This window comes from Syngnathus acus, chromosome 22 (assembly GCF_901709675.1).
Source record: "Syngnathus acus chromosome 22, fSynAcu1.2, whole genome shotgun sequence".
NCBI lineage: Eukaryota > Metazoa > Chordata > Actinopteri > Syngnathiformes > Syngnathidae > Syngnathus > Syngnathus acus.
The window spans coordinates 3,275,998-3,291,584 of record NC_051106.1 but is presented as its reverse complement, the minus strand read 5'-3'; the positions used below and the strand labels follow the sequence as shown (position 1 = coordinate 3,291,584).

General features: G+C 40.3%; 1 protein-coding gene across 3 annotated transcripts in view; it reads left to right on the top strand.

The window, feature by feature from the left end:
* Positions 1-15,587, top strand: part of arid1b (AT rich interactive domain 1B (SWI1-like)) — a 132,722-nt gene that overhangs the window by 96,344 nt on the left and 20,791 nt on the right. For all 3 annotated transcript variants that reach the window (XM_037242253.1, XM_037242252.1, XM_037242254.1), the window contains 3 exons: positions 3,478-3,564; positions 6,709-6,837; positions 12,750-13,038. In XM_037242253.1, the coding sequence (XP_037098148.1) occupies positions 3,478-3,564; positions 6,709-6,837; positions 12,750-13,038 (505 nt within the window). The remainder of the gene's footprint in view (positions 1-3,477; positions 3,565-6,708; positions 6,838-12,749; positions 13,039-15,587) is intronic.

The following is a 15,587-nucleotide window of genomic DNA, read 5'->3' as shown; positions in this document are numbered from 1 at the left end:
GTGCCCATTAAGTGTCTTTATATACCAATTGAATTTGTGTTATTTGGCTCCTCAATGAAATACAAAATAACTCCTCGTTATCCTCCTGTTGACGCTCACACTCGGACTTTACCATGCAGGAAGTCTTTTTCATAAACTCCAACACATTAGGAAGATGTCTTCTTGATAAAATATAGCAAACGTTTAGTATTCGCCCGCAAACATGCATAGTTAGAATACACGAATGCATAGATCAGGGGTGTCAAACTCATTTTTTTCGCAGGCCGCATTGTAGTCATAGCTTCTTTCGGAGGGCCATTATGACTGTCAACCCAAATCAATGTATGAGCACCTCATTATATACAGTAAAAGCTACAAATGAAAACTGACAAGTAATTCATTTTCAAATCAGACGAGTAAAGACTGGTCAAATATTTAAAAGAAGAGATATTATTAAAAGTGAAGACAATTTGCAATTCTAGGAATGACACATGGATTTGATGCACAATTTGTCTTCGCGGGCCCCATAAAATGATGTGGCGGGCCGTATCTGGCCCCCGGGCCTTGAGTTTGCCATAGATTATGCAGGTCAGGTAAAAATATGCACAGTGAGTCTCCTACAATTGGATAAACACAAGCTTTTAAATGACACACACACGCTCACATGCAAAGCTAGTAAGACGGCAGAAGCATTTCCATATAAACTATTATTATTTTTCGCGTGTATACAGGAAATGATATACTGCTGACATTTAGTTCTCTCTCCCGGCAGCACATGGTGAAGAACTGCGTGTCAGAGATTCAGTGTATGAATTATTAATGGTACAGATTAAGCGTGCCAGGACTCACTGTGGAGCCTGTTTGTTTTATTTAAGCATAATTATTTAATGGCATTTCGGGTGAGGAGAGGCGGGAGGACAGGGGAGACGAGGTTGTCAGGGAGAGATAGGCTTTGTTTGGACACTAATTGGTAGTGAAATAATTACCAAGTGCTGGAAGCTGAAGTCAGGGAGGGGCTGAAGCTTTATCAAACTTGCGCTACTCCTTTCTTATCTGTTTGCGATGTTCTCCTCGTCATTGAGACTTTTTGTCTTGTATTGTTTTTCCATTTTCTTTTTGTCATCACACTTAATCATGCTCGCATAGATACAAAAGCCTCGTTGTTGTTGTTGTTGTTGTTTGTCTCATGTAAAGCAAAACATTGCATCGCTTTGTAGTACACGGTGCATAGAAGTGCACACACAAGCTCCAACACAATCTGCTGCCACTATCAGTCTGCCATCCAAGCAAACAGGGTCTGACAGCAAAGCTGATGCCTGGCATGCATCCCTGCGCGCAGGCACACACACACACACACACACACTCACACATCGGCAGGTCATTGCATTGTTTTGCAGGAAACGTCCACATTATCTGCCCAACTAAGCTAGTGTTGTTGGACAAATAGTAAGCAGTTGTTTTCTGTGTATAGGTTTATTAGCATGTTTGATTTTTATATATATAATATACTTGCCGTTTTGTGTAGCATCATTCTGGAACAAAGTAACAGAGTGTACATAATCCAACCATTTATATAGAAATATATAATGTGCATATGTCCACACTCATCCATTTAAGCATATAATAAACACAAAATACATAAACAACTGTATGAATACAAAATTGCATAAATAATTTTCACTTTTGTTTCCCATCCATTTCCATCCCGTTAGCACAGGGGCGTCAAACTCATTTTTGTCACGGGCCGCATCGTCGTCATAGTTTCTCTCGGAGGGCCATTATGACAATGCCTTATATTATATACAGTATAGGCTACACAACAAACTGATGAATAGCTAGTTTTGAAATCAGAGACTAGTAAAAACTTTCTAAAATTTCTAGCAATTTTTAAAAAAAAATTTAAAAGTGAAGACAATTTGTAATTTTAGTAATGACACAAAGTCGATGCAAACTTTGTCTTCGCGGGCCACATGAAATGATGTGGTGGGCCGTATTTGGCCCCCGGACCTTGAGTTTGACATCTATGCGTTAGCAGTTAAGTTTCTTGAATGGAAATGTTAGATTTAATTTCACTTGGATTCTTGCTGAAGGAACAACTTTTTTTCCCCGTCTAGTCAGACTTTGTTTTGATGGATTGATTACATTTTGAAGGAAAACAGTTTTGTTTTTCCGATTCTCTTTCATGAAACATTCATAAAACGCATTACGTACTACATGTGTGAACTCATATGGTGAACTTAATTTGTGTAAGGCCACAAGAAGAAAAACTGTGGTGTGCTTGTTAAATCAGTCGTTCATTTTACTGACACCGCTAAATAAAGTCAATAAATATCCAATGTGGGGTGACATCATCAGTGTTCCTGCAATACTGTCGTTGTGCTTCCACACAAACATTAGATGAAGTATTTTCATCCTCTACACACAGAGGCATGCAGATAACGTTTCCCCTGTTATCTGAGGGTTGCTTCAACGATTGCACACGGATGTTTTCCCTTCCCTCCTGCCACATGTTGACAGACTAACTAATCGAATATTCTCTCTTTGAAGCAGTGCTGCCGGATCCACTCATGTGTGAGGCAGGGGTCCGTGTGTGTGTGTGCGTCATTGAGATACATTTTTTGGCACATACCCAATGCCTTTGTGTTCATGTGTGTTTCCTTGTGTACTTTAGCGTGTTTATTTACGTGTGTGTGCAATTACTTTTATTACTTTCACGTGTGTGAGTGCCTGTGACTGTAGGCGGCCTGGCGGAATGAAATGTTGTTTATGTAGTTTTATGCGAAGCAATTATGTTGACTTAATTGGGTTTGTTTATGTGGAGTGTGCCACCTCCAGTCATGTATTAACGCTACTTTTGGCAGCTACAACACATACACACATAGGCACACATGTAAAAATTAATTGATAAATATTCGGTAGTTATACACATCGTCTCTGCTGCACGATCGCTTAACATCCACCGAAATCATTTTGTAAATGGATTTTCAGCCGAAGAGTGCCAACATTTGTTTTTTGTGAATTATGCGTCTCATAAACAGCCAGTTTGAAGGTGGGAAGCTGTTTAAAGGCCTGAATTCAAAAATAAAAGGTTACATTTGCGTCTCTCTCTCCTTGCTGCAAGCCAAATCAATCTACTACAGCCCTTGTCTGCCATTGTCCTCATCAGACTCTCAACTTCTTATTGGATTTCAATAGAACCTGCACAGCCTGAAGATGCACAAGCACAAATCGATGAGCCTCAAATGGCTCCGGGTTCCCACATGGGACGGTTCCCATGTGTTAATGCTTACGCAAAGTGCTGGCACAGGGTCAAAAGACTCAACATGTCCTTTGGAAGTGCATTTGATTGTGAACACATGGAACTGTTCGGATGATGATTGAGTTGAGTGCTCCGTGTGATTGTGAAAGCCCTCGTCTCTTGATAAAAGCGTACAATTCATTTGTATGATACACTGTAAGATTTCTGTATTTTCATATTCTGATTTTGTCTTCCTGAAGGCTCCACCTCTAACCAGCAGAGCTCTGGGAATGGATCAGATGGATCACGTCCACCAGTCACCCGCTCACCTATGGCTCAGGAGCGAGGTATGTACACAGTACAGACATCTAATGTTTCTAGTTCTTTAAAAATGTATATATATAATATAAAATGTAAATGTAAATATACATATAAATAAATAAGAATAAATAAAAATTCTTGATGTATATGTATATGTAAATATACATTGAAATAAATAAGAATAAATAAAAATGAATAAAAATAAAGAAAGAAAGAAAGAAAGAAAGAAAGAAAGAAAGAAAGAAAGAAAGAAAGAAAGAAAGAAAGAAAGAAAGAAAGAAAGAAAGAAAGAAAGAAAGAAAGAAAGAAAGAAATAATAAATGAATGAATAAATTATTCACTCACCAGTCTCTTCATATTCATATTACCATATTTTGTATGGGTAGGAAGAATAATGCAATACCTTCAGTGTGTTATTTTGATCAAAGTTTAGTTTGTAAAAGTTTAATATAAAGTTATTCTGTAGGTGCTTTTTGGTATTGACGGTCAACTCTCAATTTGTAGACACAGCAGTGTTCATCATTTTACACATTGCCACAAACACAACACCGACCGGGATCTAACGTAAACGGAATGCTCTCCCTGTGTCAGCATCAGTCAGACGGACAGGGGGAGTGGATGAGGGTGCATCTGTGGAAGGTTATTTCTCAGCAAGATGAAAATCCACTTGGAGATTTAATGCTGTTTTCTAATGCCTCTAAACTCTCCCCATTCCGGTCGAAAGAAAATACAATGCTGGTTAGAAAGTGCTGTTTTTTGTGGTTTCCCCGAGCAAGAATTACGCCCCCTCGCACACACAGTCACACACAGCTCTCACCCAAACACACCCACTTTGCTCAAGTGCTTGCCTCCCTTAAGAGCCTCTCTCGTCTCTTCATTTCGATAAATATGCTGAATGTCTCTTCCCACTTTTTTCCCATGCATCCTTTGCCGGGCTGCCTTCTTTGTTCACTCTGCCAGGAAGAGCGAGAGCTTTGTGTGTACTTATGTGAGTGTGTGCGTCTTTGTGTGCATACTCGGGGAGTGAACCAAGCAGAAAGACAGAAATCCTTGAATGTGTTATTTGCTTTTAGTGCTTTCTACACATTGTTCTTCTCCTCCATCCATTTTCCAGGCAATTTAAAGTGCGGTATTACATGCTATTTTTTTCCCTCCTCCACATCCTCCTCTCCCAACATCCTCTCATCCTAATGGAAGCAAAACATTACAATAATGTCCTCGCTCCTTAAACCTAACACTCGCAGCCTAAGCACTTTCAGGCCCCAATCACTGCTCTTTCCCTCCCACACACACTTTTTCTCCAACTGTCTTGGTCTCTGTCTCCCCCCCCATACACACACACACTGTATTTATTGCTGCCATTGTCTGTTATCTGCCCCCATACAGTCAGACGCACAATTATTTGCACACAAACAAGCACACGCAAACACATACTGACCAATGCATTAGGTACACACTCTGAGCAGTCTAATGCAAACCAATACATTATGCCAATAAAAAAAGAAAATAATGCAAAGTTTCAGCTGACAACCGTTGCATTTTATAATCGTGTAATATTTTACTCCTCTCTTGGTAATCTGTAAAAAAAAAAAGAACACATTTTTGGTGTTACTCTAAAAAACTAAGTTCATTTATTCAAAATAAAATATATAAAGTGTGCAGTTGAACCACAGAAATAAACATATTGATTTAATATTTTTTTTACAAATGTCTCTTGTCTTGGATTACACAAACTATTGCAAATCCCCAAACTCGCAAAAGAGTCTGCTCCTGGTTGCTCATGGAACAAAGTGGATGCTTATCAAAGTTTATGTTCAAGCGTACAAATCCATTTGCACCTCGTCCGACACACTGAGTCATCTAACACACAGATGCACACACTTTTTTTTTTCCTCTTTCAAGGGCCATTTAGCGACCTTTCCCCATTTGTGTTGGATCGCGAGACCTTTCTGTGGGTTTTAAAAAAAGAACATGCTGGCTTGAGAGTGTGGATCCCAGACGAGGATTGCTCCAAATGTCAATTTGAATGGTTGAGGCAAGTTTTAGCCTGAGAGGCTTTGAGGTACCCATTGACGGAGCGGCTTAGAATAATGAAGTAGCCGTGGTCAAATCAGCAGCTTATTCCGTACACGCAGAGCTCTTTGCCCACTTACACAACAATGTTTAAAGCCACCGTCTGCAGTGGGAGCTCACACAGTGTTTACTTTATTTCACAAGACATTGTGACTTAAATCCAGATTTTTCCAAAATCCTGATCCCAATGTCTTGTGTGTGAATAGAAATTCAGGTCAGGTGACACAAGGAAAAGTTTAACCCTTTTGTCAGCAAGTGACAAAAGCAATTTGAGATCATGAGTGATCAATTTTAAGAGCTAGAGTTGTGAGTAGATTTTTTTTTTTTGTACGTCTGAGGTTGCAACACGGCTTTCAATCGTAAAGGGCTTTTTTGACTTGTGTATGACAACATTACACGATGTTTGATGTGTGTGCAAAGTTTGGTGACTTTTTGTTCATATTTAGGGTCGCAAAAATGTATTTTTTTTTTGTCGAGAAGAATATAATCAGAATTTCTACAGAAACAGTAGAAACTTCATCGAAAGAGATAATACAAATGTATCCAAGACGGCTGCTATTAACTTTCAAGCGAGGTCACATGAACAAGTAGTTATTATTATCTGCCATATGCAACCCGCCCACAAAGGACATATTGCTTTGTTTCACAGCAAAGGGATAAAAGAATATCAGAGAGAGAGAAAGGAAAAAGGAAATCTTTCTTGTACGTGCACTAAAGCAAACAGAACACATATTCTTCTAACAATAACTTACTACACCATCCATCCATCCATTTTCTGAACCACTTTATCCATTATTTTGTAATCTAATTATAAATGCGAACATCAAACTAGACTAGGATAACCCAAATAAACATTTAAAATGTAGTTTGTGAGTGATTATGTTATTTAGGATGGGGGACTGTTAAAAGCTCCCTGCCTCAGTTAGTATTTCAATATGATAATTGATCCATCTACAAAATGTCTGTATTCTGAGGCTGTTTGGTCTCATACATGTAATACAGATAAAGTAATAATCAAGAGAATAATTATATTTATATACATGAATCATGGATATATGTTCTTTGAAATTAAGTTTTAATTGCGGTGTGAATTCCAGGGTTCGTGTCCAACATGCCAAGGAACCAGGCTGGCTCCCAGTTCCCATTGTATCCCGGGATGGGTCCCTACTCCCAAAGTGGCCCCACGGGCCCTTACGGAGCTCAAGACACCCAGTACGGACAGCAAGGTTAGAACACTAAAAACCCCGTAATTGTCTAACATCAACTCCTTGGAGATGTTTTAACTGCATAAAACAACTCCATCCGACTATTGAAAAGGTTTTTGTTTGAAATAATATTAATGAAATCCACTTCTTGTGTTGCCTTGTGTCGTTCAATCTTATTAAAGTCACAGAGGATTTTGGCCTCGATCTAATGACAAAATCATATTTTATTCTTTTATTGGCTTTTTTTGGAATTGGCCCTTAGTTGGCAATCACACTGGGTCTTGGCATGTCATTCCTTTTGTGTTAATGAGGAACATTAAAGGATTTATTTTGAAAGACACATCCATGCTCTTTTCAGCTCCCACTTGCTCACATACACACACACACACACACACACACATATACACTTTTTATACACGATCGTGGCTTGTCTTGTATGGTAAGTGTGACTCTCTGTGGGTTTTACTCTAAATATTAATGAGACATTTGAACTGCAGACTAACCTCTTGGCCCTCCTCATGCAAAGATGGTGAGGTAGCTCCAGAATGATGATGATTTTATCAAGGTTTAGCTGCGGAATTGTGCTATTATAGCCCATGTCACATGACACATTTTAACATCAGCTTCTCAGAAATTGTGACACTGTCTGATTGCTATGTGATGGTTCTTATTCTCCTGAGTTTAACGCTTTAAAGTGCACTTCAATACTTATAGTTTAATTGTGTAAAATTGTCCTTCATACCTTATAGTAGAGATAGACAGCACACAAATGGACTGCAGACTGGATGCAACATCAAAGTTAATATTGACAAAGTGTTAAGTGGTGAGAGAAAAATCTGCTACACAACACTGACCCGAAAAATGTTCGTTTAACCTTTTACAAATATAGGTCTCCATTACAATTCTTCACTGCAAGCCATTTTTAGATGCTCCTTTACCCCATCATGTGAAAAGAAATAATTATTTAAAATACATTCCTTGGCTTAAATGTCTTGATTTATAGATTTATGTCAATTGCAAAGAATGAGTAATAAATAATCTCGAGCCTCAGCTCCAACTTGGGGAAATACACGACCATTCAAAAGATTGGGGTCAGTTAGAAATGACCTTATTTTTAAAATAAAATAAAAAAAATAACAACAAATAAAAATTTCAATGAGGATAACCCTAAACTAATCAGGAATATACATTGTTAATGTGGTAAATGACGATTCTAGCTGTAAAAATCTGTTTTTTTAATGCACCATCTACATAGGTGTATTCCTGCAACCATCCCTCCAGTGTTCTATGCTCCATTGTGTTTGCTAATTGTGTTAGAAAGCTAACGGATGACTAGAAAACCCTCAAAAACCCTTTTGCAATTATGTTGGTTTTCATGGAAAACCAAGATGAACGTACGCTAATATCAGTTTTAATGTTCGACCTTAATATAAAGCTTTTAAACAGCTAAAAAAATTATCCAAGTGTTGAGGTCTACATCCATATGCAGGCAATTTCCTTATAGCACCAACTGGTGAATAAAATTGGAATTCCAGGACATACCCAGGACCCATATGATAGTAATGAATAGAGTGAACATCTGTTGCTAATTTTTCTTTCTTTGTGACAGCTCCATCTGCTTCCCTTCCCTTTCCCGAGTGCACCGACAAATTAATAAGCCATTATCCAATACAGAAAAGCTCTCCAAGTTCCTGAACTCTGCTCTTTGCTTTTCTTGGCTTGCCTGCTAGCCCGTGTCAGGAGAGTCCAATCAGTGACCAATCAGTGTGTAGTGTGCAGTTGAACATTTACAGCAATGATACATGCCGCACACATCCACAGATTGATATTGAAAATTGTTGGCTGATCCACAAGGTATAGTTCCGCTTTTTGCAGTTTTTATTGTTACAAGAAATCCCAATACAGCAGACAAGTATAACGGAATGTGAATTTTTTTGTTGATATCACGCTCCAATCCCAACAGCTGTTTTGCAGTCCTGTGCATGGTCTAGAGCCAGCACAGACTGACTTGGGAGGAAGATGTCATACCATTACAGGAAAAGTCCATCTGGGCTGTGCTCTTTCTTCCACCCATTGCTTCACTTCCTCCACACACCGAGCTACCTCACCCGCATCCCCCCACCCCCAACTTCTCCTCGAGGGATTAAGCACTCCACTACTAATGACCACGCAAGCAGTGCTTTTGAAACCTCAGTGCATTGGCCAACCTGCAGAGTTTCTAAATTCTAGCCACACACGCATCACCTAAGATGGACAAGTCATGACTCAAGCCACATCCTGAGGGAGGGAGTGCAGTATTTGGGAGAAAATTGTCAGTGTGTGGAACTCGTCAGACCATCTTTGGTTTGGACATGCCAGGAAAGGTGCTGAGGTGGCTGTAGCGAGATGTTGGAAGGAAAAAAAATACAACCCACACACATAGACACATTTTTGGTTTCTTTATTTGGGGATTTTGGCCTAACCCTGACCGCCATTTTTTGTGGAAGCTCATATTGAATCTTTTCTTTTTTAATTTGTAGGGTTTTAAAAAAAAAATCTATTTCCAATGCATTTCAACAGGTGTCAAGAATACACACATTTCTGCTATTTGTAGGCTGGCCTTGCAAATATCGGACATTCAATCGACAGCAATCTAATACAGGGTATCTTTCGTTTACAACGGAGTATGGCAACCTAAATTTTTATCTAAATTGGAACATGAATTGGTCTATCTAGTAAAGTCAGAATTACATACCACTTCTTTTCAGTTATCCATCTTTCATTGTCTGTCCAAAAGGGTGAACAGGATGTTCTTAACAAGACATGCATAGTGTTCCGGTGCTGCTGGCCTTGGCATCTACAGCACGTAGCCATGTTATCTGTTCTCTAATCTATATTGCTGGACCTCACAAATCAGGAAAGTACATCATGAACCATCACACATTGCTCCATCATAGCCTGCGGGGTGTGTGTGTGGGGGGGGAGTGTTCTTGGTGGCTGTTGATGAGTGTCTCGGCTGTTAGACATGCTCAGTCCATCCTGCTGAGGGAGCAATGGACAGTAATCTTTTTGGTCACACTTGAGCTCTCCCACGCGACTCCAGAGATTAAGACCAGGACTGAATATAGTGTCCGACCGATGCGTGACTTTGCTGGGAATTTCCATGTAATTGTGAACGAAGGACCATCTTTCTTCTTCTCCCTCCTCTTTATGCTATAAATAATACCATGATTCCCCAAAGGTAGCAAGTTGCCGAGAAGCAGGCAGGAAGTTGACAATGAGAACGAAAAAAGACAGAAAAAGGGACAAATGACACGAAAATTCTCTTTGTCCTTGTTTTCTACCAATCCTCAAAAATCTGTTTTAGTTTTTATGTGTTGCATGGAGCAAAAGGCAGCAAATCACACACATGTATGGAAGTACAGAAATATGGTTAAATTATATACCGTATTTTCCGGACTATAAGGCGCACCTAAAAACCTCAAATTTTCTCAAAAGCCGACAGTGCGCCTTATAGTCCGGTGCGCCTTATATATGGACCAAATTCCTAAATTTAAACTGGCCCGAAGCATTGTGTCATGAAATCAATCATAAGTGGCCCGCTGAAGACTATGAATCATGAATCAAAAAGACTATGGATCATTATTTTGTGATTATAAATTAATTTGTTGCATCTGAAGTTGAAATAAAAAAGATAAAATGGAGAATGATTTGATGTGGATTAAAAATCTAACATGATGCATTAATGGTGCGCCTTATACAAGGACAAAGTTTTAAAATGGGCCATTCATTGAAGGTGCGCCTTATAGTCCGGAAAATACGGTAATTGACTGGGTGTCGTCCTTCACCCAAAATCAGCTGCTCCAGATCACGTGAACCCAATGATCATCGAATCTGAGTGGTACCAAGCCCGGAAAAAAAACTATCATACCTGGCCTACAATTTCATTATTATACTTTCAGTAAGTGTCGTATCTGTCCTTGAAGACAATCTCTTGACAAAGTCACAATCCTTCAAGATGTGAGTGATTCTTGTCGGGATAGAGTGAGACTTTCAGAAAAGCTTAGCGTGAACGCTGTCTAGAAGCTGCTTTGTCTTTCTTTTGTCTGCTGAGCCAACATCATCCATGACTGGAGCTATTTAGAAGGTGCTACATCAGGGCAGCACTCTGTTTAATGACATTTTCTTTTATTTCCACTACCACAAAGCTCTGCTGTGAGATTTGGCTCCAAATAAAGACTTGTGAACACTTTTCAGACACGATAAGTCACTTTTGAGACACGTTCGCTAAGATAGGAAAAGAATGGAGATGGTCCAAATGGTACTTAGTAATCTTCGCAACTCCGTGGGAGTTATTCTGCAAGTTAAGTCTGTCTCAGGGGCCAGGAAATCTAAAATGTCCACCCAGCGTATGGCACCAAGCCATAACCTGGGGCTAAACAGCTGTCCAAAGACAGACGGCTGTGAGAGGTTCTTGACTGCGGCCTTATTCATCTGTGGCAAACTGTCCACCCGGGCTGATAGGAAAGACGCCACGAGGCTCCATTCCCAGAAATCTCCTCATTGTCTGAGCCAGTGCAAGAAAATATGTCTCTCATTATTGCAAATCTCAGACATGGTAATAATGCATTTTTATTCCGGAGACTGCCATGGAAATAAGAAATTACTGTATAACTTTCAGATTCTTCATCGAGTCAGGAAATTTTTTTTAGTCATTGATTGATAATTAAGAAATATAGAAATGTATACTCGAGATCCGTCATTGTGTGCATTGAGCGGTAACCCCTTCCTTCAAATCTTTCCTCACAAAGCAGTGACAGGCGTCAGCTTACCGGCTCAGCAAAACCCGCTCAAAAATAATTCGCTTCTTCTGCCCCCGTTTCCAATCGTGGATTTGGTTCGAATTTCTGGACAAATTCGACCACAGCTGTTCGCTTTAGGGGGAAGACTTTTATTTTGATCCAATACAAATCCTGTCTCTGTGCTTTGGAGGACAGACATTTTACCCCGCCTGTGTTACTCTCACTCTCTCTGCCTGTTAGACTTGCAGGCTTATGTCATGGAGAAAGAGAAGCCTTTTCCATTTTCTGAAACATTTTGTGGAATATTGTCATTTGGAACACCAGTGGAGGAAAAGTCTTCAGGTTTTAAAGGGACTTGATCCCCTTTTCCAGACATATTCTCAGAGGATTAAGCAGGGAGGGCCTACTAAAGTACCCATAATCAAATCAAAAATAAATAGCCTCCATCACAATGAAAGATGCCGCATTTCCATTCTATACTTTTCAAGGGATTTGTCCCAGGGTGGAAGATCTTGGTGAAAAGAGCCCAGTAGCTACAGGGCGTCACGTAATGGTCTCTGCGTGCGAGCGAGCTTTTGTGCATGTGTGTGTGTGTACTGCACTTATTGTGTTTTACTGTGACCGAATGTATGTACACATTGTCTTTGACAGGCTGGTGATTTTCTGTCAGCTCTCATTGCAGCAAATGCTGGAGTGAAACTGGGCTTTTAGAGCCAAAATGGAGGGGTTTAAGTGTGCCTTAGGAAAGCCTCTGGCTTGGCAGGCATGCAGCACACCAGGGTAGCAAGAAAGCATTTACTGCAGATTAAAGCTTGTCTCAAGTGTTTCGCAAAGTCAGCCTTAAGCTTGGCAATCGTTCCCTAGGCGAATCGGCAACCTGCTGCGATGAAGAATGTCGCCAGGCCAACAACCGCAAATGATTTCTGGCCCTCCAGTGGAGGTTGTGATGGCCGTGAATCGGAATTAAACTCAGTTCTTTACACTTTTCATTCTTCACCCGTGGAGGGATTACTAGTTTGATGGATGGTTTTGTCACTGATAGAGGTGTAAGGATGTCTAGCCAGTAAGTGATGTGTCCTACTGCTTGTATGTGCTGAGAAAAGAGAGAATGTGAAAAAGTGCATTTTATTCAACTGACCTTGTCTTCACTAGGGAACTACCCTCGGCCTTCCAACTACAGTGGCACAAACAACAGTCTGGCAATGAACTCAAGCAGCCCCATGCACGGCCACGGCCCTGGTCAGACCATCCCCGGAGGACGTAATCATGGACCGGGAAACCAAAACAGAGGGTATCCCACCGTGGCACCCAGCTCCCCCAGCATGCCTCAGCCAGCGGGACCGGGAATGGGCCCTCCTCCTTTGGGCACTTCCAACCGCAAGACACTGGAGGTGGCAGCAGCAGCCCCCATGCCAGGCCCAAACAATGCAACGCATAGCAGGTACTTGCAATTAACTATATCCTGAAAGTGAGTAAAGAAAATTGTCATACCCACAGACATGAGCTGTGATTGGATGATCATGATGCAGTGATTGCTGCATCCATACATTTTTGTCTTTGAGTTTGTTTCTAGCAGAAAAAAGTCCAATACTTCACCTATACTAAAATAATATAGTATTTCCCCTCTTACTAAAGGGAGGCTATGAACGAAAGAGTTCATTCTCAGGGGTGCAACACTATCATGAACCATTTGTCAACTATCCCTATTTTCACAAAACTAGTAAAAAAGCGTGACATTTTGATAGCAGACACTGTACACCGAGTGTCATTTCTTGCACAGAGAAATGATGGCTTGTGCGAAGCTTTGAATGCCGCACTGTCGAGACATAAAAAAAGAAGTAAACCACAGGTTACACAATGAAAACGCAAGAGACAGAAAAGCCGCCGAGCAACTTCACACGAATGCAAAGCACTTTGATGCCATAACAGTATACGAGTTTTGGGATATTATTTTTCCATCGGGGCTGAATATATATTTAGTGTTTGCAATGGTGGGGCTGTTTTGGGATCTTATGTGTGGTTGTAAACTCCTGCTGAACCTAGCCAAGGGAACTTGTGCAAACATGGCCACCTCGAGAGAAGAAGGGCTGAGTTTCCTCCTGTTGGTTTTGTAAAAACACATCAAGAAGGGAGGCAAAGAAGGTAAATTGACATTTGTGAGCATTTATTCATATTTCAAATTTGAGGTTGATTTTTGAAATCAGCGCAAATGACAAAAACACTGTATACATATACCGTATTTTCCGGACTATAAGGCGCACCTAAAAACCTAACATTTTCTCAAAAGCCGACAGTGCGCCTTATAGTCCGGTGCTCCTTATATATGGACCAAATTCCTAAATTTAAACTGACCCAAAGCATTGTGTCATAAAATCAATCATAAGTGGCCCGCTGAAGACTATGAATCATGAATCAAAAAGACTATGGATCATTATTTTGTGATTATAAAGTAATTTGTTGCGTATGAAGTTGAAATAAAAAAGATAAAATGGAGAATGATTTGATTTGGATTAAAAATCTGACATGGTGCATTTTATAGTCCGGTGCGCCTTATATAAGGACAAAGTTTTAAAATGGGCCATTCATTGAAGGTGCGCCTTATAGTCCGATGCGCTTTATAGTCCGGAAAATACGGTATGTGCTCTATGTTGGCTATGTTCGCATTTCTTTGGAGCTTCATTAGGTAAATTGGATGTTATTTTCACTGCAGCATCATTGGAGTAAAACCACAACTGAAGTAAATGTTTTGAAAAAAGAAACTCTTAAATCTGCTCGCCATAACTGTTGTTCTGATGTGCTGTCAATCATTCCGCGCTTGTGTTTTCCCTCCCCCTCACCTGTTTTTTTTTTTTTTTTTTTTTACCAGTGCTCCCAACTGTATCCCCCTCTCCGTCTCTGCTCTGTTATCCTACCCTAGACTCTTTTATCCCGTTCTGTCTTTCTTCCTCCCAATTTGCTTTTTTGTTCCTCGCTGTTTCCAGAGCTGCCTTGTTATGTTTTCCTCCCTCAGATCCCACTTTAAAACATCTGAGGGAGATCAGGGGAAAATTGGCCTTCGAAAACCTACAGTTAAAGGCTCCAGTGCCCCGTTTGCTCTCCCGGATCTCAGTGCAACATTCCGAAACGTTCAGACCTAGTTCCTCCCCGTCTGAGAAACAAGTTGTTAGCCGTTGCACATGTCGGCTTTCCCACTTTGATGAGTCGACCCCGAGTGAACTGCACAGCTGCCTGCTCCCTTTGTTATAGGCAGAGATACAAAAACAGACATCATTGAGATTCAAATTGTATGTTTAGCGTACAAGGACTTATCCTCGGTTTGTAACCCGAACGGATACTAATTTGTACCCTTGACGTTTCTTCCTTACATGCATAATATTGCACATCGACAGAATTACAACAATCAATTAATCAAATGCCGATATGGAGGAATTTTGTTTTTGGCTTTTTATGAAGGGCTTTGGAGATATGATGGCAAATTATGGAAAGGAGAGCAGCCAGAATAATTGAAAGGTATAAGCTTTTGTTGGCAGCATCTTCTAAGGACAGAATTGGCTTTTCAAATGACTTTAACGCTGCCGGCGATACTCTACAAAAAGTTCCTGGAGCTGTAGGAAAGGGCGCTGTCGATAAAATAAGCACTTAGCAGAAGAAGAGCAAAGCTTAGCGAGGAAAGAAAAGCTATAAATCAAAGGAAAATTGCAGGGAGAAAAATGTAAGAAGAGAGGAAAGAAGTGCTCCGAGGCAAATCCTTGCCAAATAATTCATTTCTGACCTCCTTAGTAAGTAAATTTCCTAAATAAATAAGAGGAGTACTTGAATGTCAGGAATGGGTATCGTGCCTTTGGCACTTTGTCGCTTGCAGTCTTGGCAGGCTTGTGCAGCGCTGTGTTTTCATTAGATGGGCCAAATAAATGGATTCTCCTCCATTCATTCTGAGCTGTTTGATGTTTGAGGGGGGGCGGGGGGAGTAGCAGAGTAGAGCGAAGAGAA